The sequence below is a fragment of the Bidens hawaiensis genome, unplaced genomic scaffold (genome assembly GCF_021521415.1).
Source record: "Bidens hawaiensis isolate Kalapana, Puna unplaced genomic scaffold, B.hawaiensis_p1.1 tig00009623_1, whole genome shotgun sequence".
In the NCBI taxonomy this organism is placed as follows: Eukaryota; Viridiplantae; Streptophyta; class Magnoliopsida; order Asterales; family Asteraceae; genus Bidens; species Bidens hawaiensis.
Window position 1 is genome coordinate 147276 of NW_027491722.1, and position 26834 is coordinate 174109.

The following is a 26834-nucleotide window of genomic DNA, read 5'->3' on the forward strand; positions in this document are numbered from 1 at the left end:
GTTTTAAGAGAGAGAGTGAAAAAGAAAAGAAAAAGGTTGGTTTTTTGAAGTGTGAGTAAAAATGTTTATAAATAAATAATTTTACAGTCTTGAGTATGTGAATGATGAGAGAGAAGATGAGAGTGGGTACAAGTTAATGCAAGACTAATGCTTTGCTGTAATCCATATGGGTCAAAGGAGGGTTTGGGGAAGATGAAACGAAACGAAACAAAACAAATGTGATAGGTTGTGTCGTATGTGTGGGGTGGTATCATGTGTCTTTTATAACACTTTTTAGGTAATTATATTTTATTATAATAATATAGGAGGTGTGAATGTGTGTATATTTTGATCATGAATAGGTTATTATATAATTTATAATTATTACATGGATTAAAATAGTTTAGTGGTATCACAGTGTTCATATAAGGTTGTTGAAGAGGGTAGGGGGTTCAAATCTTACTATCACTCATTTATATGGGAGATATGAGGGATGACATTGGCTTGCAGGGTTCGAGTCCTGATCTCACCCGGTTTTACCGGCTCCTTGTTGTCGTTCCATTTGGCGGGCGTGAGAGTCGGGTTTTATCCGGTGAATCTCTCAATAGGTGGACCACTAGGGGCTCCGTCCGTCCAGACTAGTGGCCGGCTTGGACTACATTTAGCCAATGGGGGCCGCGTACGGAGTAACTGACGTTACTTAGTTGGTCGTTCAATATATATATAAGTTTGTTGAAGATTTTAGTTTCGTGATGGGTAATTGTGTAGGTTTGAATACGGTGTAAGTTTGATGTTCTGAAGATGTTTAAAACTTAATAGCTTAAGAGACCTGTGTGTTGTGACGGGAAGTAGGTATAAAAACATTGAACCATGCATACGCATTAACTCGCAAAAATCAAGCCGAAACACGTAGCATAAAAAGGTATAACTAAGGTGGTGTTTGTTTTTCCTCAAAAGCTCTTCCAGACCACTTCTGTCTGCGCCGCGCAGACCAAGCGCAGACGTTGTGGTATGCAGTGTGTTTGTTTTTCCGAAGACATTTCATTAAAAAACCTCTGCCCTTCCTCTTCTCCCAGAAGTGTTGTTCGTGCTACTTCTAACCTCTTCTCAACTTTTATTTCCCTTAGCTCTCTCAAACCTAAAACCTATACATCTTCTTCTTCAACCCTCAAATCCCGTCAGCCCCTTCCCACCTTTGATTCAGCCGCCACCACCTTGCTCCACCTCGCCGCCGCTCCTCCGCCACCTTCCTCCTGCACTTCCATCCATCCACCGCTGCTACGCCCTGTCTACACAACCCCGCCTCCCACGCTGTTCCTTGCCTCATATTATTCGGCGGCGCCACTGCCTCGTATTATTTGGCGGCGACACTGCTGTTGGCGGTGGACCTTCGTCTCCGGTCCCTGGAATCCGTAACCATCCATCCATCCTTCATTGATTGATTGTTTACTTGAGTTTGTATAATTGTCCCCAAATTGATTGATTAGGTTAAATGTTTCAATTTTAGGGTTAGATGGTGTCACAAACTCTGTTCATGTGTGTGATGTTCTCACCAGAAAATGGACCACAAATTTGTTTATATATTTGGTTTTTTCAAGCATTTTTAGTAGGTTTGATTTGTTTATGTTTAGGTTTTGTTGTTGATTAATATTAATTTAGGTTTTGGTTGTTGATTAATGTCAATTGTGGTTTTATTTGATTTGTTAAGAATTTTAATAGGTTTGATTACCATTAGTTTGTTTGGTTCGGTTTGTTTATGAATTATTTGTTTATATCATTCAGAAATAATTTTTAACAGTCTGCAGACGTTAAAAAACAAACAGTCTTTTTCTTGCATGTTGCAGAGGTTTGGTCCACCTCTTCTGTCACAGATCCCTGCAGATGTGGTTCGCAGACTGCAGACATTTTACCACTTAAAAAACAAACACCACCTAAGTTGAAAACGTATAGAACATTATTAAAAACGATTCAAATTAATATAAAATTTGTTAAATAAATAGATTTACAGAGTATAGAGTTTATTATTAAAAGTATAAAGTATATGTATATTAATACAAGGTTCAATATAATCCAAACAAAAGTATAAGAGTTATATTGTATTTTTACTAATACTTTAAGAAAATAAACTAAACTTTATTATTAATATTATTACAGGAAAGAAAATAAAAAACTTACAAAAGTCTAAGCGAATGAAATAAAATAATTAGATACGATAAAATATCTAACACCTTAATGACAGTTAAGGTACAAATCAATTAAGCATAAAAAGAAAACATAAAATGGAAAATGTGAAATAGATGATAACTACTATTTTAAAGATTTAAAGCATAATATACAACAACAAATAAGTACAATCAAAATAAATAGTAAAAATGAGACTTATGAGTATATTTGATAAATAATATACAGGTAATGCGTGGTGTTTTAACGTGTGAATAACCATTGCCTTTTAAAATTGTCAAAATCAATACAGCTTTTATCAGTTTAGCTTGTTTGAGATCCAACTATTTTGGTTTCTAGCTCACTTTTGGCGGTTCGTCGTCTTAGTTTTTCATTCTATACTTTTACTATTTATATGCTTTTATTTTCAAAATATGTAGTAGTTATGTATATATGTATTTTGATAAAGAATGATTTGATCATATTAAAATTTTCAATACAAATAAAATATGGGTTCCGGCATTTTAATTGTTAAAACTGAGACGTTAAATTACTCTAGTTTGGGCATTTCACTAATTTGCTTCTTTCTTTCTTCAAAATTGTAGTTAGCGATTATACTAGTACCTATCGAGCGTAACAGTGTATACTTCTAGTCGTGATTATTGATGAGATGATAATGATACAATAGAATAGTAGTAATAATTAAACTTTTTTTATATCTTTGTTTATAATAACAATATTTAAGTATAATTAAAAAGTAATTTGTTATGGTCAATAAAGTGTAAAATTACGTTACTTTAACTAAGCATATGAAAATTATTATTGTGATCAATAATAACATAGAAAAAGTTTATGATGATAATAATAATAATAAAAAACACACACATATATATATATTATTTTTTAATAAGTTATCTTCCGGTAAACATAGATGTGTGTGTATATATTAATAGAGGGGGTCTATGTGATGTGACGAGAAACACAAGATACTAACACCGAATGTGAAGTTTTAATAGAAGATTATAATATTACGTATAAAGAATGTTTTTTTAAACTCTGTCAAACGGTAAATTGATCGTTTATTATAATATAGAATAGATTTATGGAACGATAAAAAAAACAAGAAGACTACTGCTATCAATCGATTTTATTAAATACTTTTTATTGCAAGGTTATAAATGTAAAAAAAGATAAAAAAAATTTGTATTTAAAAAAAGATATTTTAACAAGAAGCAATACATGAGTTATTCTCTACAAAACGAAAACTTTGTCAATACACCTAAGGCTGAGTTGCCATGTTTTCTTCATGAAAACGTTGATTGCATGAATATGTTTTGTAAGTTTTAAAAGATTATAAGCGCACTTGAATTATTTATCTATTTTCTTAAACAACATTTGAAACTACGTTCAAAACTTGAGTGAGGCTTGTTGGCACATGATGTCGAATGTCCATACTGATTTGACGCTTCAAACGTGACTCACACAGGAACATGTCAAGAGAAAACCCACCACCGTGGGAACCCCTCTTGAGTCAAGTTTTGAACTTGAGATCATAAAATTCCAAACTTTAACCATCACATGTATATCACTAAATCAAAAGGTCAATTGCGAAGACGCTTAAACCATCACTCATTTTTATAAATGTGTTCATTCAACAATACATCCATCATAAACACATGCATCTTCCAAGCAACAAGCATGAGAGCCCGCATGTTGTTGTGGCCTGTGGAGTTTTACCTAGGACTGTTTAAAGAGTAAGACCCGAGCATTTTACCTAATATCTTACCCGGACCCTTTACCTTTTTAGGAAGAAACGTGGACTCGAGACCCTACCCTCTAAACAATAAAAAGGTCGGGTATAAATAAGGGTTTCAAGGGTCCAACCCTTTACCCTCTAAGACAATAATCACATTTTTTTTCTGCATTTATCATTTCCATATCTCATATATGACTTTAATATATGAATCCTAAAACAATTATACTTTCATTTAATAACATAGAAAAGTCTAACTTCGAAAGTTTATCTATCATTTGAACTGATGCAAATAATATTCACATTCACAAATTACATGTAGAGAACAATTCAGTGATTTCCATATATATGTTTCTAATCAATAGTATGACCCTCTATTTTTATTTTTCTTGGTAATTCAGTAATTTCTGATGAATCATATATGAAATACAAGTTTCTTCTAAATTTCATATTAATCACGAATTTGATGTATATCTATATAGAAACTAGTAAACGGGTTAAGGGCTTGATAAAGGCCCAGACCCTTGAAACCATTTTACCCTTTATGGTGAAATTTAAATACCCTTTACCCAACCCATATTATATATCCGGGTCTAATTAAGGGTTTTACGAGTCGGGTAACCAGATTTCAAGAGTCCGACCCTTGTCTTGCTCACCCCTTGTTTTACCTTTTAACGTTTGTTTGAAACTTATATATGTTAAAATCAGGTATCATTTTTTGTGTAAGAGTAAAACTTGTAAATGAGTTTAAACGGCATGCATACAGGTTGTCACACCCCAGATCACGGCCTGGGCGTATGACACGAATGTTGGTACCATGTTTGTGAATAAATCAGAGTTAGTGAATTAAAGCGGAAGTTTATAATTATGTGGATTATAATATTTACATTACAAAAGACGGGATTATAAAATACCCGTTTAAAGTATTACTTGTTTATACTTAAAAGATTATTTGTTCATGTTAAACTACCATTACATATTTTTATATTAATAAAATGATCCGAGCCATCGGATATTATAACACTTCGAGCTTCTAAGCTCCTAATCTTGATTACCTGCAAAATGTTTAGAAAATACGTCAGCAACACATGCTAGTGAATAAGCTACTTGATTAACCCCTCAAGACATAACTTAGGTACAGCCCATCGTGACTTAATAATAATCAAGCTTTACAACAAAACACAATTATAAACTTAAGTCACACACAAGACACCCCAGCAAACACCGCAACGTTCGACATTACTTAGGTACCATACGTATACACATGGTCAGTCTCACTCGGACGTAACTTAGGTCCGACCCATCGTGGCGGAGGTCATGATTAAGTGTGGTGCGGTGTGCCCACCGACTTTTTACCACATATGTAAGGATCCAAACAAACGTACACGACAGCCTGAGGGCTAGCGGTTACTTTTGTTTATAATGTTTTAGAGATACGTAATCTCATGTAATTCATTTCATTTCTTTGAGTCGATTAAACAAGTTTATAAAGTTGGGAGTATTCACCTTTTATTTTGATCAGCTTCAATACACTGACCGAGGGTCTTTCCCTTTCTTTGCTATCTCGCACCTATAGTACGAGTATAACCTTTTGTTAGTCGGATCTTAAATCCGGCTTAAAGCCTTTAGTCTCTTTTTATAATCTTACCTTGATTATATTTTCTTTATGAACCTTTAGTTCAAAACATAGTTTCTTTACTTTAAACCTTTGGTTTAAAAGTATATTTTCTTTTATAAGTTAAACATCTTTCTTTTAACTTATTTACTTTTCTTTTCTTTTATAAGATAAACCTTTAGTTTAAGTCATTTTACTTTTCTCAAAACACCACGTTTCTTCTTCGTTAAGAAACGTATACTTTCTTTTATTTATTATCCAAGAATAATAATAAACTTAAATAATAATTATAACAAAGAATCACTTTATATATATATATCTTTCTTTTACATTTCTTTGTTACGTTTTCTTTTATTATTTATCGATGCATCGAGTATATCCTCGTCTTAACTTTTAATATTTTAATATTATTTTACTCGAGCATTATGCCTACCTTGTTTGGCTTATATTAACCCTAGACAATCGAGCAACACTTCGACGCCTTTACTCTTTTAATGCTTCCTTGATCAACACCACCTTGGCACGCAAAACGATGCACTTCAATCTTCAAGACACTTGTTGGCACGCTTATCGAGGTGGATAGTCGGGTCGTCTCGGGATGGCTCGTACTTCAAAATAATTTCGTTGGTGTGTGGCGCGTACTTCGAAGAACGTCAGAATTTGGACATGGTGATCGTGGAAATCGGGCACAAAAATCGAGGTGTTTGAGGGCACGCTTTACGAGGCTTAGAGATGTTTAGAGAGAGAGAAATGTGTGAAATTTTGGTGTGAAGAATGAGATGGCCGAGCTTGCTATTTATAGGCATTTCAAGGGACCCATCGCAATACGCGATGGTCCCTTGATTGACCCGTCGCGTATTGTGACGTAGGTCTGCCCAGTCACAACTAGGGCTGCCACGTGGTGGACACGGTGCCACGTGGTGACACGTAGCGAGACCAAGTGCCACCAGCTGACACGTGGCAACACGTGTCTTTGCCTGTCAGACCACGTCATCGCGATGACGTTGGCTATCAGGCGATCGCGTATCGCCTTCCTCTATTTTTCTTGGGTTTGTAAACAGGCTCTTCGCGATACGCGATGGGCTTGCCTTCTGATCCATCGCGTATCGTGATGGCTCAGGAAAACAAAATTTTCACTTTTGGTCTTTAGACTTTTAAAACTTGGTATTTTTAATCCGATATTTTCACGATGTTACACATATTTTATAAACCCGTGAAAAAAAACACTTTATATTAAAATGAAGTAAAAAATAACCCAGAAAAATGTTTCATTAAATCACTGCCATAATAATCACATGATAATTGATTATACGACGGTCGTATGATCATACTATTAATGTGATTATGATGGATCACCCCGAATTTTTCAAATAAACAATTAAACATACAGCATATTAGGCAAATAATTGATATCACATAAAGTTTACAGTTTGCTAATGTGAATACTATGTATATGTAAATAAGATATGATACACATATGTCCTCAAAATGATTAAACATGGGTAAAAATGGGGGATGAGTTACTCACCTTATCAAATAAGCAAATGAGGAACGATTTGATAAGAATAAGATATAAGGCGTCACGTTCGTCGAGAAATATCAATCGAAAACCCTAATTAAGAGTGATAGCGAGAAAATAACTATAGATTAATATGGATTCTATAATTGATAGAGATTCGGGATTGAATGATGATCGAGTGTATTTGTGAAATAACAAATTATTTAATTTATTATTTATAAAAATAACACTTTTATTTTGTAAAATCTAACTACTATATAAAATATACTTATTGGTAAAATACCTGGACCAATAGTTATATTTTAATATGTTATGTAATAATATATGTTTTAAATATTTATTTTAAATAAAAGGCTTCTAAAATATTTATTATAATTTTTATTTGTTAAAAACCTTATCGTTTTATTACTTATATATATATATATATATATATATATATATATATATATATATATATATATATATATATAGGGGAGGGTTATCCTAAAAATAAGTAGTTTCCTATGAAGACTAAGAATAAATCATAGTCATTTGATCATATCAATCAATGGTTGAAATTTAAAATTATTGAAAACCGTCATAATTTCCTAGAATTACTCTAACCGACATAGTTTCCTAGATTTATTATTTCACCGTAGTTTTTAATGTCAAATGTCAAAATTCTATTGGTTCTTACCATTCCTAGAAACATCTTCTTTTTATTTGAACCCTTTTTCTATATATATATATATATATATACAAAAGTACGGAAAACGACTAACTAAACGAGCCAATTTCATAAAAATATTAATTAATTATTATTTTTATATAATTTATAATGTATTTTATTGATTAAATAAGATTAAACTAACAAAACAATAAAGTTTCCAAAAAAATGGGCTGGGGGTGACCCGAACCGGCTTCCCCAGCTGTCCAGTGACTTAACCAGAACGCATCAGCCACTAGGCTAGTGACTAACTCATGTGTTATACAAAAACTAAAATTTAAATACACCAGCAGATCAAACCCAATTCTCATAAGAACCCTAACTAATTCAGTCAGCCAGAACGTTTGATGTTTGGCCGATTAACCATAGGGTTGTTGTAGTTGATTTAACGATGAACTAGAAACACAAAGCAATTACTTACAACGATGTTTAATTGATCGTACTAACTACTAAGGACGGCTGGAACTCGAACAAAAATTGATACTAGCAAGTTGTGTTAATGTAATTTATAGGGTTTTGATTCACGAGGTATATAGGAAGACGCATACGTGATTAATTGAGTTATTATAACTTATATATGGTATAACCCTAATATGATAAAGACGGTTTAGTTATTATGTAAATCCGTATCATAATGATCTCGTTTTCCAAATTAACTGTGTCGGTGAAGTCGAAAAAGGTAATACAACGATCCTCCAGATCAAATTCCATTTATAACACGAAAATTATGGTTCAAGCAATCAACATGTATACGAGTTTGGGTTCAAATACAGGTCTACGGGTTTGGGTTTGGGTATAATATAAAAGATGTGGACATATTTGCTATTAAGTCATTCAAGTTCTTGTGTGAATACATAGTAGGTTAAACTAAAGTTTAGAGGTAAAAATGTATATATTTGAAAATTGTTATTGATAGTTAAATAAATATAAAAAACAATAATAATAAAACAATAATAACTCGATAAATGCGATATTTTATTGATTAAATTACCCGATCATAACAACGTGTCAGGTAACGGCTAACAAAATAATAAACGAAAAATCCAAGTTGTTACATGATATGTTCATATTGCTTCTTTGACTTGAAGCTTCATCATTATTCGCTTGATTGTTTGGCATCCTTTTGTTTCTCATTTTTTCTCTTATTTTTTAATGTTTTGTTTTTATTAACTGTTTTAATGTCGGTAACGTAAAAAAGCAAACATATATCGTCCGAATGACTTGAAAGCTGGTCAGCATAGGTTCGAATCCGCGTCCTACCCCCTAAAACTGGTTTACTGTTTTGTTTTTTCAGTTTTTTTCCTGGTTAGTTTTTATTTTAATTCGATCATAAACTTTTTGCGCAACTCAAATATTTTGGGTTTTGCCTTTCGGTTTTGAATATATTATGGATACACATTTTTTGTTTTCTTTTTTTTTTATTGCTACAACGAGTTCATGAAAACAGATTGTATTTTCATCCGTTGTAACGATTGGGTTTTATGCAACTAGTTTAATCCAAATTTGAGGAGTAAAAGACAATTTGTATAGGGAGATGGGTCTGGTCAACATGTTGGCATCTATGTTTGTGATTATTTTTGTTTAATTTGTTATTAGTGCTAGAAACTTGTACCTTAATCTTTTATAATAATAGTGAAATCAATCCTGGATAAGGTTGCCCACGTTTGGATTTTATTTATTATTTATTTTCTTTTAATGTTATGGTCTTTAGCATTTTTAAAACATCTAATTCCAGTGAAGCGTGTGATTAGGCTATAATGATTATCTGAGTTTTCTACACAGTGTGTTTTTTTATTCCAAGTGAGATATCAAATCACTAAAACCGACTGTAAAAGTTTAGAGCAAAGTGAAAAATTATATTACAAAATCCAAAATTTAGTCCTCTTCAATTTGAGAATAGCTTTTTGTCACGACCCGCCTACAATCAGACCGCATCAACTCGTTTTTCCGGAGATTTCTGGCTGAATCAAGAGCCAAGTTCCATGGAAAATATCTTGAATATTTTCCATAGAAAATCCTGGATATTTACTTAGAAAATTCTGGACCAAAGTTACTAGAAAGGTCCTTATAAATATCATAGATATTTACTTGTAAAATATCTTAGATATTTGTAATATTTTAATATTAGAAGGACCTAGATGGAACAATCTAGAAGTAGAGGGTGTAAATATAAATACTTGTAACCAGCTCATTTGTAATTTTTTTTTTGCAGCCATTTTATATAATTTACTATAAAACGATTACAATAAAGTGGTAGGCAAACGGGCAACAAGCTGCGCCGCAACCCCCTTTTGAATAGCAAAGCCAATCCTGCTAAAAACGAAGCTTTGGGACCTAGAAGCTGAAGAGGTTCCGTGTACGACGCGCTGAACCATACTCAAAAATTTCACAGCCTCTGAAGCCAGAAAACCAAATGTATCAAAGGTAAATGGTAGAAAGACATGTTGATTATCTAAACAAGCTTTCTCGTGTTTAACAACTTTGCCCGATTCAGCCTTCAACGCAGCCTGACCCACAACAAACCCACGGTCCCTGAGCCCAACAAGAGGAGACACTCCTGTAAGATCCACACAGGCGTGTTTCCCCCCTGCCCATCCGAACACAAGAATATCAGTTGGTCGTAAGGTAGACCTCCCTTCAAGAGGATCCGTGAGAAAGTTAACATGGGCCTCCTTTTTAACAGAAATCCCAGTGTGTAATCCATCCAGAATTTCAGCAATAAAAAGCACTCTTCAATCATCTAAGATCTCTAAGCAATTCAAGCAATCTAAGTTCCCTTTAAACAGTCTTAAGTTCCCTTGTCGAAGTCATTGAATCGCTGCTGCGTTTGGGTGTACTTGGCTGATCTTAGAAGGGGTCTAAGAGCCACACGAGAGTTTGGGAATTACTCCGTGACATTTTGCTATACTTTTTCATAGGCGTTCAGTTTTTTAAAGGATTTTATTTATTGTTGATTATACCAGTGTGTCTAACTTCGTATATAACAGAAGTCATGTATACAACGGTGAATCTAACTCGTATAATGATGCTGCTAATTATAAGCATGTTGATAGATCTAGTTCCGTCACTTTTTGACCCTTGTGATTGCCATTCACCACGCCTAATAAATCCAAAGGAGCCAATTTTCATACAAGTTTCTTTGAGCTATCACATTTCCTACAATCTAATTACCTTTTTATCACACCATGTGTTTGACATTACGTTTCAAAGTTTATGGGACCCACTCCTAAGTTATGTTCTATAAAGCCGTTCAATTTTTACGAGGATAAGAAAAAGTTAAGATCCAACAAACTAGATCAATTGTACGTTACAAATTATTTATGTGTATATGGTTAAGTAATTATTACTTTTCCATAAATTCACACGAACTTGTACAAGATCAATAATGTTTTTTCTAGTTTAAAGTTTTATAAATGTTTTGCTTGATCTTTTAACTTTTTCTTCTTTAATCTTTATTATGATTTTATCTTTTGTCATCTACAACTTTTTCCCCCTTTCATTTTTGATAACACAAAATTAAACAAACCATGTAGGTTTCTATTAACCGTCGACTATTGAAACATGTGTAAGAAGCTGTTTATGATATTCGATGCATTAACCAGCCCAAGTGCCGAAACTTGTAAAAAACCGTGGGGGTAGCTGGACTCTATACACATAACAATTTTCATAAACCGGGGTGGGCAAACTCAAAACTTTTGGGTGAAAGCAGGTAAATATACACTACATATAAAAAAATTATGACGAAAACACATAAATTTACACTGTTAAGAAAAAAATATGGATGCCCGGAGCCACCCCGGTCCACAATACAAGCTCTGCCTTGACCACCCCCTCCCTGCAATTAATCAAACTATCCACTCACTTTTTTGTATAAAAATATTTAATAATAAATGTTTTTTTGTTGAATTATTAAGCCTTTTTAGTAAAAAGGCAGTGAATGCCACATGCTACATGACAATGACGTGACTGCACTTTTGGTTAACCAACCACCTTCCATTACATTTGGTCTTACATTTTTTATTTGAATGACCAACTTTCTTATAACATAACAGTATACCAGCAAGCCATTAACCATAGAAGATACATACACCAAAACGTACTACAACAAAGAACAATATACCAAAATTATAATTATTCAAAAATAAAATTACACCATTCTTCCCTAACTAGACTTGACATATTCTCTTCACCCATAAAAATGAAAACCGTTTGATGTATTCTTTTATTCTAGTAATTGATATCCACGCTTTGCTAAATAGAGTATCCGTCTGTGCTTTCCACAACAACATGCCATGATAATGATCGATTGGATAGCTTTCTTCTTTCCATCGTGTGCCTTTATCTTTAAATGTTCATGAAGTAGATCTCTAACCCTGAAGGCGTAGACTAGGGAAATACCACATCAAATGCTTATGCATTGCCAAATAACCGTAGTCACATAGCATGAGATTAGCACATGTTCCACCGACTCTAGTAACTCATCACATAAGGGGTATACATCAGTTCTTTCAAGGACCCCTAGTGTTTGTGTGACTCAGTTGATGTCGCAATTTTTCCCACTTCCGCTTTCCAACCTTACACTTGGTCTTACATGTTTCAAATTATTTGTTTATGGTTTTAAATTCTTATTGTTGGCATAAATGGCATAATAGATTGCCTGTCTTCAATACTTCTAAATTATTACTAAAATAAACTAAAATGAAATGTAAGATAATCCGTTTATAAAATGGGTTGCATTGAAGCCTAACCATAAACATATATAAAAAAAATGTTTACCTATGGTCTATTAATACTCCAACTAATAACTATTAACAATTGAATATGATATTAAAATTAGGCAACAATTAAAACCCCATTTCTCCCAATAATTTTCTTGACGCATGAATTAATCGAGAATAAAACAAAACTATAAAGTGGCATGAACATGACACAACAAACCAAAAAACAAAAATCAATAAACAAACAAAACATACAAGAAGCCAGTCAAATCCTACAGATATGATGCATCACCCAACAGGCAAACACCAAATTAAATACATAGACAAAGTTTAATTTACAATAACAACATAAATATCCATAGCCCTCAACTTTTTTATTTCATAAACATAAAAAATACAGGCAGAAACTTTATTCGAAAAGGAAACCGGTAAACATAAAAGGGAGTATGATTAAGCTTGCAAAAAGCTTGCATACTTAGCACCAAGGAAGAGCCTTTGGATGCAGAGTAAGGCGTTTTTAGTGACCTCCGCGTTCTCATGGTTCATCAGTTTCATGACCCGCTCTTTTGCTTTAAGGTCGGTTACTATGACCCGGCCTGCAGGATGGTACTGGATAAACTGGGATAAATCATAGCAAGCAACTGCTAGTGCCCGTGGGTCGGTTGATGTTTCCAATATTGTGAGCAGGACCCGTAAAGTCTACCAAAAATAACATAAGATTGTCAGTTTGGCAAAACTACTAAAGTTTGTTTTGTTGTAGAAATTTTTTGTTGTTTTATGGTAAGGCCGGAAATTGTAAATCATTTATCGATGGTGCAACACCTGGCAAGTTATACCAATCAATAGGGACGCACAGAAATCTGTTTGGATAAGTTTTGAGCTCAAACCGAACCAAAAAGTCTAGGGTAAAAAAAATCGGCCAAAAAAGTTTTTTCGGTTTTACTATTTGGGACAAAAAGGTTTCATAAGGTTAACGGCCAAAATAACTGCAAAAAAGATTTTGAAAACTGTTCAGGTTTCTTATGTTTTACCATTTGGGCTTGAAAATTTAGAGGCAAAAAAAATTGGCCCAAAACAATGAACTTGGGCCCAAAACTTTTTTTTTGTTGATTAATAACTAACGAATTATATAATTTGGGTAACACATAGATACATATCTATTTAACTCTTATAAATCACTTAGAATTCATAAAGAAAAATGAAAATATATAAATTCAGTTTGGTATTTTAGGTTTTAGTTACATGCAAAACCAAAACCGAACCAAAGTTTGAATTTCACAAAAACAAAAAACAAATCGTTGGTTTTCGGTTGGGTTTGGTTTTTTCGGTTTCATCCACACCCCTACGGTGTGGGATACTGGAATCTGCTTAAGGTGTCACAACCAAAGATTTTGCATCTATTAATGCAAAAGTATCTAAAGATCGATAACTATAAAGAAAAAAAAAGTGTATAGGAAGTTACTAGAAAAATACCTGGAAATCATTCTCTTCAAAATTTGTAATATTATCTCGCCAGAAATTAGGATCCTTATGCATCGGAGACCAATCAAGATGACCAAGAAGGACTTCCTGCTTGTACTTGTCAAAAGAGCTCAATTTCTTGATATTATCTTTCAACCCCTCATCCAGATGATTCAACGCGTCCAAAAGATCCTACAAAAATAACCAAAAAGATAAACAAAACAGCCAAACATATTAAAATGTCGACAGTAAATTAGTAATTCTCACCTCGTCACTCCATGCCTGCACTTTCAAACTTTGAACAATCTGGGGAAGACCAAGGTCTACCATCTGAGCTCCAAAAGTTCCTTTTGAAAGCAAGTTTTTGAAAGTCAACACGATCAACCTCACAACCTACTAATCATTAAATATTGATGACCCAAACATCCCAACAGTAATAAGAGATTAAAAAAAGTTAATGGAGAACACACACCTTCTCTTTTGTTGAACTTTTGACAACCTCCACTAACCGTGGCAGGGCTCTAGACGTAGCCAAGTACTCGATTGCGGGTTCATAGTAGGATAAGAGCCAAACACAGAGGCATGTTTCATACAGAAGCTGTTTCACAACACCTCAAGTTAGTAATATTCTATGATAAAATAAACAAGAAGCATATGCAATAAAAAGGTTTCATTGTAGGTGGCAAAACAGTTAGGTTGACCCAAAAGTCCAAAACACCCACCCGTCAAGTAGGAGTGTGCACAGGTTGATTTCAGTAAGTTTTGGGCTCAAAGCAAACCAAAACCAAAAATGGGTTTTAAAAACATTTGGTCTTGGTCTTATCAGTTCGCTGTTTTCATGACGTGTCTGGTTTGGTTTCAGTTACTTCAGAGGCTTTATGGTTTTAAAATATAACGTGGTCAACTTTTGATCCAGTCAATCCACTTGACCCATTCTTCTTTAACTGTTACCGTTTTGACATGTTGTAGACTACCTATTAACCTTGTAGTTTTATACCAAAATTCTTCCTACACCCATAACTAAATAAGCTTCCAACATTCAGTGAAAATACAGCTAACACATTTTAAGGTTACCTGAATCGACTGCTGAGTGGATGCTGGAGAAATTAGTGGCACAAGAAGCTTTACACCATCTGCTTGAACAAACGAAGACCTAACAACCGGTTCCTTTAACAAAGTTGCTAGACAGTTGATAGAAGATGGAATGCTACGGGTTGGATGAGCAGGCTTTTTCAGCTGTGAAAAACAAACCCGTTAACAACAGATTTTACTCAGATTATAAAAAAAAATACATTTGTTTATACGAGCCATGTATCAGATTATATAGCATACCTGAATGCAAAGCCACTCCACTAATCCTTTCAAAACATCATCACTTGAGGTGCCTTTCTTTTTGCCATCTCCATTTGTAGTCGGGCCATTTTTGTTTGATCTAGCACTATAATTACAGAAAAAAAAAGAGATCAATAAGTTTTAGTGTAACCGTCTATGAATCTTAATGTATTATTATGAAATTGCTTTAAGTACCTAACTACCAACGTAAGTATCTTAGAGCTCTTTTCTTGGATGAACCAACGACCTTTCCATAACAATCTGAAATGCAACAGGGTTTGGATTATTTCAGGTACTTATGAATAAAATCATAAATAAATGTGACAAACATTTTATGAATCACTTTCATTAACATTAAACTATAAGTAAACAGCCCACATTGCAAGAATACAACCTTAGGAAAGGTTCATAAATATCTTCATCTTCGAGAGATTTGTCATAAAACAAGCTTGCTCTTTTAGGGTTCGCTGCAAAAAAAGGATGCTCAGTAAGTTAACTGATTGCAACATTAATTTAAGCCATGGATGCATGATTAACAAGATGAGAAACGATGAAACAGCACACACAGGAAAACAAAGAGTAGGTTTGATTAATTTGTATATTCACCTGTAAGCATTTCATCAATTAAAGCCAACACGTATTCAACAGTGTCCTCTTTCTGTATGTCACGCAAGATGTGGATAAAAACACGGATATAAGATGGGCCATCCTGTGACAAAGATATATCTCGTCAGTTCAACCCTAAATGCCAATATATACCATGTAAAAATAGGCATTGAATAACTATAACACCATCTTTCTTTTTATTTTATTAGCACACAGGAAACGAATAATAAACTTAAAACAAAATGTAGTCTTACATTGTCAAGCAGTGATGCCCTTTCGGTTTCGCTCTTTTTGTCATACCGCCTTAATAACTGAAGCGCTGTTCCGGTGATGAGCTTAGTAGTCATATAGGTCTCCCATGGTATGTCCCTCCTCAACACCTTGACATCAATCATAATAATATGCAATAAGTTATGCAAAACTAAACATAACGTATTAATCAGAATAATAACAGAAACAGTTAAAATAATAGTGTAAGTCAGTTAGGCTTTCACCTAATTGACTTCAATTTTACAATTCCACATGAAATTGTTCAATAAGCAGCCCTAAAAAGTATAATAAGTACTCTGCGTACTAGATAGGTCACGATCTAATAACTCTAATTAGGTTAATCTCGATGAAATTCAAAATTGAGTAAGGATCTAATACAGGACAGGAAGTAAGTTGGAGTATTAGGGTTTACGTATGTAGGATAATGAGAAATTAGAGGTAAGAATGTGATTGAGAGGTGAATAATACCTGATCGGAAGTGAGCTCAGCTTGATCCGTAGGCATTTGATGAGTATCGGACGTATGAATGAATGAATGAATGAATGAATCTAGAGTGTGATAATAATAATAATAATAATTATTATTATTATGTGTGGTGTGTTTGGCTGGCTCTCTGGTTTTGGTCACGTTCGAAAATACCAATGACAGTTATTATATACTATCTTCTAGACACGCCTCTTTCTTTCCTTCCTTCCGATTTATCTACGTTTAACAGAAAGTTTGTTTATATTCGTTCATTGAACGAAAAAAATAAAAAATAAAAACTGTGTTCCTTTAATTAAATCATGAACCATGTTTTGTTCGTTCATTTTGTGCACGAACATTCGTTTATTTTGGATGAATGATCTGCTAAATGTTTTATGTTTATATGCTTGTGTTGATATAAGTGTGTTAATCAATGTTTGGTTGTGTTTATTTACGTTTATTCATATATGTTTGTTTAATTATGTTCGCCAATTGTTCATTTATATTTTAAATGAACAAACATAAGCTGACACAAACATGTTCATTTCTTAAACGAACGAACACAAACACAAGTATTTGTCTGATTAAATGTTCGTGTTAACTTTGACTGTTTAGAGGCCTACGGGTGGGTGTTTGAACATGCTTTTTATGGGTTTCATTATTAACTTTACATTATGAATTTGATCTTTACGTTTTAATCACTAAAACTAAGGGTGCCAAACCCAACCCAAATGGATTGTTTTGGGTCAAGATGGATAAACTTTAAAAGTTAAATGAGTTAGGATGGATCACAATAATTCTTCAAGTGGGTCAGGATGGGTTGAAAATATACAGGTGAGTTTCATTTATAGGTTAAAATGGGTCAAAACAAAATACCCAAGTTATCCAAAATTTATCTAATTCAAAATATCCAAACTATCACGTGCGAAACAAAACTCATCCGAAACCTAAAAAACGATCAAAACGAAACAAAAACCCCGAACCGACTAAAACGAAACTAAACCGTAATATAAAAACGACCAAAACGAAACAAAAAAAACGGGAATGAAACCGAAAAACTGACCAAAATGAAACAAAATAAGCGAAATGCAACCGAAAAACTAACCAAAACTAAACAAAAACACCGAATCGACCAAATCGAAACAAAACTGAATCGGAATAGAAAAACGATCAAAACGAAACAAAAAAACCGATATGAAACCGAAAAGTTGACCAAAACGAAATGCAACTGAAAAGCGAAACAAAACAAAACAAAATAAAACAAAAACACTGAACCGACCAAAACGGAAAAGAAAACCGAATCGACCGAAACAAAACAAAAAAACCAAAACGAAACTGAACCGAAATAGAAAAACAACCAAAACGAAACAAAAAAAAAACGAAATGCAACTGAAACCTGACCAAAACAAAACAAAAACACTGAACCGACCAAAGCGAAACAAAAAAAACCGAAACGAAACTGAACCGAAATAGAAAAACGACCGAAACGAAACAAAAAAACCGAATTGAAATCGAAAACCTGACCAAAAGGAAACATAAAAAAACTAAATGTAATTTAAAAACCGGACCAAAACGAATCAAAAACACCGAACCGACCAAACGAAACAAAAAAACTAAAACGAAACTGAACCGAAATAGAAAAACGACCAAAACGATACAAAAAAAACCGATATGAAACCGAAAAACTAACCAAAACGAAACAAAAAAACGAAATGCAATCAAAAAGCTTTCCAAAACGAAACAAAAAAACTGAAACGTAGCCGACCAAATAAAACAAATGAATCGAAACGAAACAAAAAAACGAAATGAAACCAAAAAAACTGACTAAAACAAAATAACACTAAAACCGAAAAAACCGACAAATCGAAACCGAGCAGATACCGAAACGACCGAAATGAAAAAACAAAACCGAACTGAAAACCCCCCGAAAAACTCGAACCTGAACCGGTACAAAACAGTTTTTTTTAATGAACGAGGATGATGGGGGAAACATTTTAGTTATTTTACATTTTGCGTTTTTTATTTATATTTTGAGTTATTATTTTTTTAATAGTTTTTTTTAATATTTTTTTGAGAGGTTTTTGAAACCCTTTGTATGTCAACCTTCACTTGGGTCTAGATGGGTTAGTTTTACCCATCTTGACCCATATCCATCCTAACTCTCTATTTTAAAAATCCATCCTGACCCATATCTATCCTGACCCATACCCATCCTGACCCATCACCCAAATCCAACCCAACCCACTCCCATTGCCACCTCTAACTAAAACACTATAAAACCAAATGGTCTAGGCTTTGCATTTTAAAGGTGAAGGTTTATGTCTATAAGACCAAATGGCACTATAAATTTATGAATTGTAGGTAATTGATTTTAATCAGTGGGAATACCGAATGGTATTGCAATAATTGTAACTTGTTATGGAAATTCAAACGTGTTATGCTAGTGGGATGGTATGTATATGTATCAACCACAGTATTGTATATATCCATGTTTTAGTAATTTGTTTGTACAATGAATATTTGAGTGGTTGGATTCTTACTGGGCCTGTTATGGGCTTTTGGATGGTCATCTCATTCTGTAAATGAGTAAATGGCTGTAAATTATTGCTAAATTATAGCATTCTTGGAAAGATGTTAAGTGTAAACAATCACATAAATGAAAATGAATTATGTACATATTATTGAGTCAAGCGACACCAATAACGCTTTGCATCTAAGACTAATGTTAATAAAACTACTTTTGGTTACTTTGATTATTTTTCATTATACATGCTCGGTTAGACTAAACTTGTTTTGCCCAAGCAGTTTGGCACGCCATAGCTAGTTGGTGCAAAGTTCCGGCAGTCTTCGCGTTCTCCATTTGCGATATCTTGGATTTACACAAGTTTTATAGGCTGTCCAAATGTTGTGCTAAGACGTTCCATGCGATATGTCTCACGACAATGTGGTGTATTTGGAAAGTCAGGAATGACATGGTGTTTGAGAGGAAGCCGACAAATGTTGGGAACTTATTTAGTGAGATAAAAGCGTTAAGTTTTTTATGGGTTCGTCATAGATCAAAGTGATCTTGGGATAGGTGGTTTGTTTGGTGGGTTGCCCAACACCTCGCTTGACTTTGTTTTTCCTCTTTTGGTTGTTATGAGTTTTATTGATTGATCATTAAAAAAAAGACCACAATTTTAATGTATTTAGGCTATGCGTAGTGAATCTACAAATATGGGCGATAAGGGGCGACGAGGGCGAGAACACCGCCCCCCAGGCGACAAAGGGGCGATAAGTGAAGGGACGACGAGAATTTGTCGCCGAGTGGAGAGATGATGATGATGGCATGGTGATCAATGATTGGAGGGTGAGACGATTTATGGACGAGAACACCGCCCCCTGGGTTACATGTCACCCATTTTATCACGTGTCAAAAATCGTCTCATTTTATAGCTTATCCACTACACATAGCCTTACAAAATAACTATAATTAACTTCAAATTTTAATTAAATTAAAAAAAAATCATAATTACCAAACAAAACATGTAGTAATTTTACCACACTATTGTCACATTTGTATAGTGACGGGGCTATTTTTATAATAATATCATCTTTACATTATTGCTGTCCTGTGCCAAAAACCCTTCTGTAAACCCCTCGTCCCTAACCTCGCCGGCGCCACCGTGACAGCTATCACCACCGCCGCCGCCGCCTTCTACTCCGTCCACAGGCAAGCCAATTCAACTTGTATTTATTATCTTCAATTGCGTCTGTATAATATACTAGTAAACTGTTGCATAATGCCTGTTTTCAACTTTCTATGTACTTTAATCGGTGAAAACGTGTTATGTACGATTATATGATTTCTGGTTTTATATTTAGTAGAATTAAACCTAGAGCATCACTGAGAAACTATTGAGTATTTGTCAGTATGATATTTATGTATTCCGGTGCCCTAATTTCAATTAATGAACTGCAGAACATAAAATGGAGCAGAGGCTAGCTAATTCCTTTACAATGACAGTAAACGACAAGCAATTCATCGAAACCGCGTTAGTTTCCGACATTAGGGTTGATGGTAGAAGACCTTTTGACTACAGAAACCTAACTATCAGATTTGGCAGGTAAGATATTATTTGTGTAAAACCTAGAAGATTGATGAGTATATCTTGTTGACACGCGTTTGTGACTGTAGTGAAGACGGTTCATCAGAGGTGCAACTTGGTCAGACTCAAGTGATTGCTTTCGTTACGGGTCAACTCGTTCCGCCTTATAGAGACAGACCGAACGAAGGCACTTTTGCGATTTTTACTGAGTTTTCGCCTATGGCTGATCCTTCATTTGAACCGGGTCGTCCTGGTGACTCGGCTATTGAACTCGGTCGAATTGTTGATCGTGGTTTAAGGTATTGGTTATTAAATATTTTAATTAATATGGCGTTCTTTTAACTATAAAGGAGATTGATTTTGCAGGGAAAGCAGGGCTGTAGATACAGAGTCACTTTGTGTTGTTGCAGGGAAGTTAGTATGGTCTATTCGGATTGACCTTCATATTATAGATAATGGAGGGTAAGTTGGAAAAATAAATACATTATTGCAAATTCAAGTGCATGTAACTTCTTGCTGTTACATTTTAATGTTTTTATTAAACTTGTTGATAAACAGGAATCTTGTTGATGCTGCCAATATTGCTGCATTGGCTGCACTCTCAACATTCAGGAGGCCTGAATGTACATTTGGTGGAGAAGATGGTCAGGAGCTGATAGTACACCCGCCTGATGTGAGTTTCATCTTGCATATTCACTAACAAACTTGTCTTTCTCGATTTCAATGAACTGTTTGTGAACCGTTTGACTGAAAGTTCGTTTATACTTGTTTATTTTATAAACAAAGGAACACGAACAACATTAATTTTTTATTTAGTTAAACGCATGAACATGAACAAATGTTTTTTTATTCATTTATGTTTGTGAACGTTCATTCAAATTTGTTTACCCTCTATGAATGATTGATTATATGCTTATTTAGTTTTTTTAGATTGTTAAATTTTAGTTTAACTTTAAGAAATTAAAATATTACCCATTACAATTTAGTCTAGTTTAACTATTTTTTAGGCTAACACAGATTGGTATTCGCATTTACTTTTAATTGTTTTTCACTCAATTATTCTTGTTCAGTTGTTTACATTCGTGAACCATTTGCGCTTTGCGCCTAGGCACCATGAGAGGCCTATGCGCATTGAGTGCACTTAGCGCATTTTTATAACTATGTTTATACCGTTAACGAATGGACATAAGCAAGCATGAACACAGACGCATTCACTTTCTTAACGAGCAGACACAGACAAGAAACTTCCGTTCATTTAATTGTTCGTGTTTGATTGTTTGTTTAGTTAAAGTTAGAACGATAGAACATGAACAAGTCCTGTTTGTGGTCGTTCTGGTTGTTTACAGGTCTATATGCATTGCTAGAAAGTTCTTGCGATAACGCTTGGTTCGACATATTAGTGTATTGCCTTTTCTGTTTATATATGCAACAAAAATCACTTGAGTCCTGATAGTAGAGCTGGCAATTTTGACCCATTTACGATTGAAGAGGTTGAATTGGGTTGTGTTTTTATCGAACGGTCAGTTAAAAAATTTAACTAAAAGGGGCACTGATCAAATTGGTCTCAACAGGTTGAAAGTGGCCCAAACATCCAAAGTCTATTTTAATGCACCAAACTTCTTAAATCCTTTTCACTTAAAGTTCCAGATTATTATTGAAATGCAATCTTGGTAACACAATTATTTATTAAAGAAAGGAAAAAAAGTTTTGCCTGACCATTTCATCTGAGCCCATTTTGACCTTTTTATCAATCACACCCATCTTCTTATGCTTAGCTATCATTAATTTAACTATCGTGTTATGTATTGTTGTACAGGTGATGGAGCCGCTTCCATTAATAATTCATCATTTTCCAGTTGCAGTAACTTTTGGGTTTATTGGTGAAGAAAACATTGTGGTATGCAAATTGAATTTTATGATCAGATATTCTGATAATTTGGTTGACTCACAAACATTGCGGAAACGTTTTAATTTATTTCGTGATGTTAGGTGATTGACCCCACATACCATGAAGAGGCGGTGATGGGAGGAGCATTGACCGCTACACTCAACACAAACGGTGATGTTTGTGCTATTCAGAAAGCCGGGGGAGATGGAGTCTTGCAGAGTGTTATTATGCAGTGTTTGCGTATTGCTTCTGTGAAGGCCGGTGATATAACAAGCAAAATAAAAAATGCTGTGAGTTTGTTAATTTTAATATAGATATGACATGTGGAAGTCGCTATTTTTCAAAACTGTTGCATCTGCAACTGTGTGTTTTCAGGTTGAGTCGTATAACACACAAAGATCGTTAAAGAAAATCAAACGTCACAATCCTTCATCTGCAGCGAGTAAAGAAGAATCCAGACAAGTGAATCCCGAGACCAAATCTACTCAACAATCTTGTGATATCAATTCATCTGCTTCAACACTAAGCATTGGATCACCAGAAGAACAATCGGAAACACTAAAAGATGAAGTGAAGCTAAAGCACAAGAAGAGAAAGAAATCGACCTCCAATGCTAATTCAAGTTAGATCAAATTATACTATATATTTTGATTTTATGTGCCAATTTTCATCTATCTGGTTTAGTGTTTTTAATCAAGATTTTAGCTTTTTTAAGAGTCAGGGTACGTGTCTCAGTTTTAGAAGCAACTTTGCAAAATTGTAGGAGAAAAAGATATGTTGTGTATAAAAGACTAGTTTAACGTGAGGTGATCCGTTAACGCTTCTATTTTTGGAAAATGATATTATTTTTTGGTTTTGTGTAACATCCCGAATTTTCAAATAATAATATTCTACATATTATTTCTTATAGTGGAAAAGTTACTTGAGTGAATAGATAAATAGTAAAATGGTAAAAAGGGAAAGATAAGGAGGTTAATTAAAGAAAATTAATCGTGGACTAAAAAGGAAAGATGGGCCTTAGGTCCATGGGCTTAAGGGAGAATAAATACCCCTTAAACCCTAAATCTTTCCATTTCCATCCATCTTATCCATTTTACACCATAAAAACACACACAAACCTCCCATAATCGGCCGCAAGAAAGGAAACGGGATCCAAGGCCAAGACCAAGCCGATTATTGCTAGATAGTGATTTCTCAAGCTAGATACAAGATCATCATTGATCATCGAGCTAAACCGTAACCTTGAAACATCAAAAGGTATGTTCCCTATGATTAAAGGTTACATTTTTATGAACAATTTGCCATGAAACTTGACCCTAGAGTAGATTGGACCTAGATGTCTCATAAAAATACAAACTTGATGATTAAAATGAACCTAATGGCCTTATGATGGTATACGGCTCAAAGATGAACCCTAGATCTAGCCTAGAACGTTTTGAACCCATAAAGGTCTAAGCTTTATGCCTAAAACGAGATAGATCTAGAAGCCGTGATAGTAATGGGTGTATACGGGTATGGACGATGATGATAAAGGATTAAAATTTCATGATTTAAACCGTGAACCAAGTAATCTGGGTAGGATGGAAACATAAGATAGAAAAGGGGCTGAACTGGGAGTTCTCGGCCAAGTTTGGGAATCCATGGTCAAACCTTTACGGTTTTCGGTCAAACGGACAGCCAACAGGGGTTCTCGGCCAGATGTTATCGGCGATCTTGTGTTCTCGGTCAGTGTTCTCGGTGAACACGTGTTCTCGGTCAAGTTCTCGGCCGAAAACACGGGTTCTCGGTTAAGTATGGATCTCGGCCAATATGAGAGTTCTCGGTCAACATTGTGTTCTCGGCCACGAGTTATCTGCCAAGGAGTTCTCGGCCAGTTCACTGATTGGGTTCTGGGCTGAGTCTAGTTGGGCCGTAATGGACAGTTGGGCCCAGCTAAGTCCACATGAAGTTAAGCTCATAACTAATATAAAGCAAACTGGCCCATTAACTTAGGCCTTGCAAATAAGCCCAGCTTAGAAAATAATTTAAAATGTTAGTGGAAAATGTGATAAGACAGTCAATGAAAATAAAATTTTTCCAAGCTGACCTGACAGCTTAACCTCAGCCAGGGGCTCTGCCCCTTGGACCCCGCTAGGGGCTGCCGCCCCTAGAACCTCGCTGCCAGGGGCGCTGCCCCCGGACCCCCGTTTGTTGTGGGTTATATAAAGATAGAAATACGATATGAGTAGCAATAGTTAATTGATACATGTACGTATTATACAGTTAGCCTTGCACAGCTCAAGAAGGGAATCACTATTAACGGTGAACGTAACCGCATTCAGGTGAGTTTCTAGCCCCATTTCCTTGCTATGTTTTCGGGACTGTGCATACTCGATGTGATTAGTTAATACACTTACCTTAAGTGGTAAGCGTATGCCTTATATGATTTATGTATAAATGAATGCTTGACGATGCATGAACGATCTTCGGATATTGCATGTGCCGTCAAATGATAGTATAAAAAGTATGCCTTATATGATTTATGTATAAATGAATGCTTGACGATGCATGAACGATCTTCGGATATTGCATGTGCCGTCAAGGGATAGTATAAAGATATGATTGACATATATATGATGTATAGATGATGGTTGGACGTATGAATGTTTTAATTATGAATGTATAGAAAGGTACGAAAGGTATAGATAGAACGAGGGAACCGACCCTAATAATGTCGGCGAATGTAGGGAACCGGCCCTAATAATGTCGGCGAATGTAGGGAACCGACCCTAATAATGTCGGCGAATGTAGGGTACCGACCCTAATAATGTCGGCGAATGTAGGGAACCGACCCTAATAATATCGGCGAATGTTATAGGGCGGAAAATTCTTTAAAATGTATGTGTATGAATAAAAGTATGTATGTTAATATGAAAGAAAGAATGAAAGTACGTAAGTATGTAAGTATGTAAGATAATAGGAAGGTATGTACCTTCGGGTGCATATGTAGATATGAGAATGAATCATACGTTGCCTGATTAACTAGAATTCACTCAGCGTAGCTGACTTTTAGTATGCACGCAGGCTAATCGACGGAGGCAGCTGGCTTGAGGGAGACACATGGCAATACTGAAGAGGCTGGCATCTGAAGATTGGTCGTTATGTTTTAAAAAGACAAATTATGGATGATTGTATCGAATGGTTGACTATTTTATTATTCCGCGAAAGTTTTTAATTAACTCTGGTTTTAGAATTGCGTTTATGAGTAAATCCAACACCAAAGTAGGGCTACCGGTAACGGGGCCTTACATTTTGAGTCGTTTTCTCGAGATAATTAATGAGTTAATTCAGATTAAATCGTATGATTTGGGTGCAAGATCCAGACGGGGTGTTTTTGCAGTAAACTAGTTCGAATGCTCTTGCACCCATTGCAAGAACTGGCTTGTGCAAAACATGGCAATTAAAGGTTTTAGAGAACAAACCAGTTATTATTTCAAAAGAGGAAGAAAAGATTGATTTAAGTTTTCTTTTTGGTGAAATATATGTGCTACAATTATACATTTATACAAAAGTCAACCGTATAACCGAAATATCAATCAACAAAGTATACCTGTATATCATCTAAACGACGATCATCTCGGTCTTCTTGCAAGCCCTTATCCTCACTTCTGCCGTGTTCTCGCCTTCAACATTCAATACGTCACAGCATTCCCCTCTATTTCCAACCTGAACCATTAAAAAAACTACTATCAGTTTCATCATATATACGATTATTTATAACTAACAATGATGTGCACAATATATTTTTATAAGAATATCCATGGGCTTACAAAGTTTAGTTTTGTAGCTGGAGAGTAAACTCGAATCTTTGAAATATAATCCGCTGAACTATTTGAACAAGGTTCCAGTTGACGGGGCCTGAAACGAACGTAGGTCACCACAATTTCATATGTCGAACTATTAATGATATTATTACGTATACCATTAGTGAGTCTGGTTATGGAATGAAAGAAGAAAACATGGGGAGTTTCACACGGACTATTGGTGACTAATCGCGTGTTGAACATATAATGTGGTGGTTCTCCTATAAAACTCCATGGAGTAAACGTCTCAAACGGTCTTCTAAGAATGCTTCGAGGGATAAACTGCTCATAAATGTAAGCCGAGTAGCCCCAAGCTATTGAAAATGCCCAATTTTTAAGCTTGTGGTAGCAAACGGTTTGTTGGAGAAGGTGTGACTGGTCTACTCTAGCCGAGTTCATGAGATGTCTAACGGCCTTATGGCGGTCCATGTT

At 34.8% G+C, this 26834-nt stretch overlaps 3 protein-coding genes across 3 annotated transcripts; 1 reads left to right on the forward strand and 2 right to left on the reverse strand.

The window, feature by feature from the left end:
• Positions 1-12641: 12641 nt before the first annotated feature.
• LOC143533202 (V-type proton ATPase subunit H-like) lies at positions 12642-16657 on the reverse strand. Its single transcript, XM_077028057.1, has 11 exons — positions 16588-16657; positions 16104-16229; positions 15850-15952; positions 15638-15710; positions 15439-15504; positions 15244-15349; positions 14986-15147; positions 14384-14509; positions 14179-14304; positions 13924-14103; positions 12642-13149 (listed from the first exon to the last, which is right to left on the reverse strand). Exons 1-11 carry the CDS (start codon positions 16621-16623, stop codon positions 12901-12903), a joined length of 1353 nt encoding a protein of 450 aa, XP_076884172.1. The 5' UTR covers positions 16624-16657; the 3' UTR covers positions 12642-12900.
• Positions 16658-20183: 3526 nt separating this feature from the next.
• LOC143533192 (exosome complex component RRP45A-like) lies at positions 20184-23365 on the forward strand. The gene is made up of 8 exons (XM_077028046.1): positions 20184-20296; positions 20546-20690; positions 20762-20971; positions 21039-21134; positions 21231-21345; positions 22489-22569; positions 22662-22850; positions 22936-23365. The coding sequence occupies exons 2-8, from the start codon at positions 20554-20556 to the stop codon at positions 23185-23187; spliced, it is 1080 nt and encodes a 359-aa protein (XP_076884161.1). The 5' UTR covers positions 20184-20296; positions 20546-20553; the 3' UTR covers positions 23188-23365.
• A 2795-nt stretch (positions 23366-26160) lies between these two features.
• LOC143533182 (uncharacterized) lies at positions 26161-26831 on the reverse strand. Its single transcript, XM_077028037.1, has 2 exons — positions 26370-26831; positions 26161-26265 (listed from the first exon to the last, which is right to left on the reverse strand). Exons 1-2 carry the CDS (start codon positions 26829-26831, stop codon positions 26161-26163), a joined length of 567 nt encoding a protein of 188 aa, XP_076884152.1.
• Positions 26832-26834: the final 3 nt, after the last annotated feature.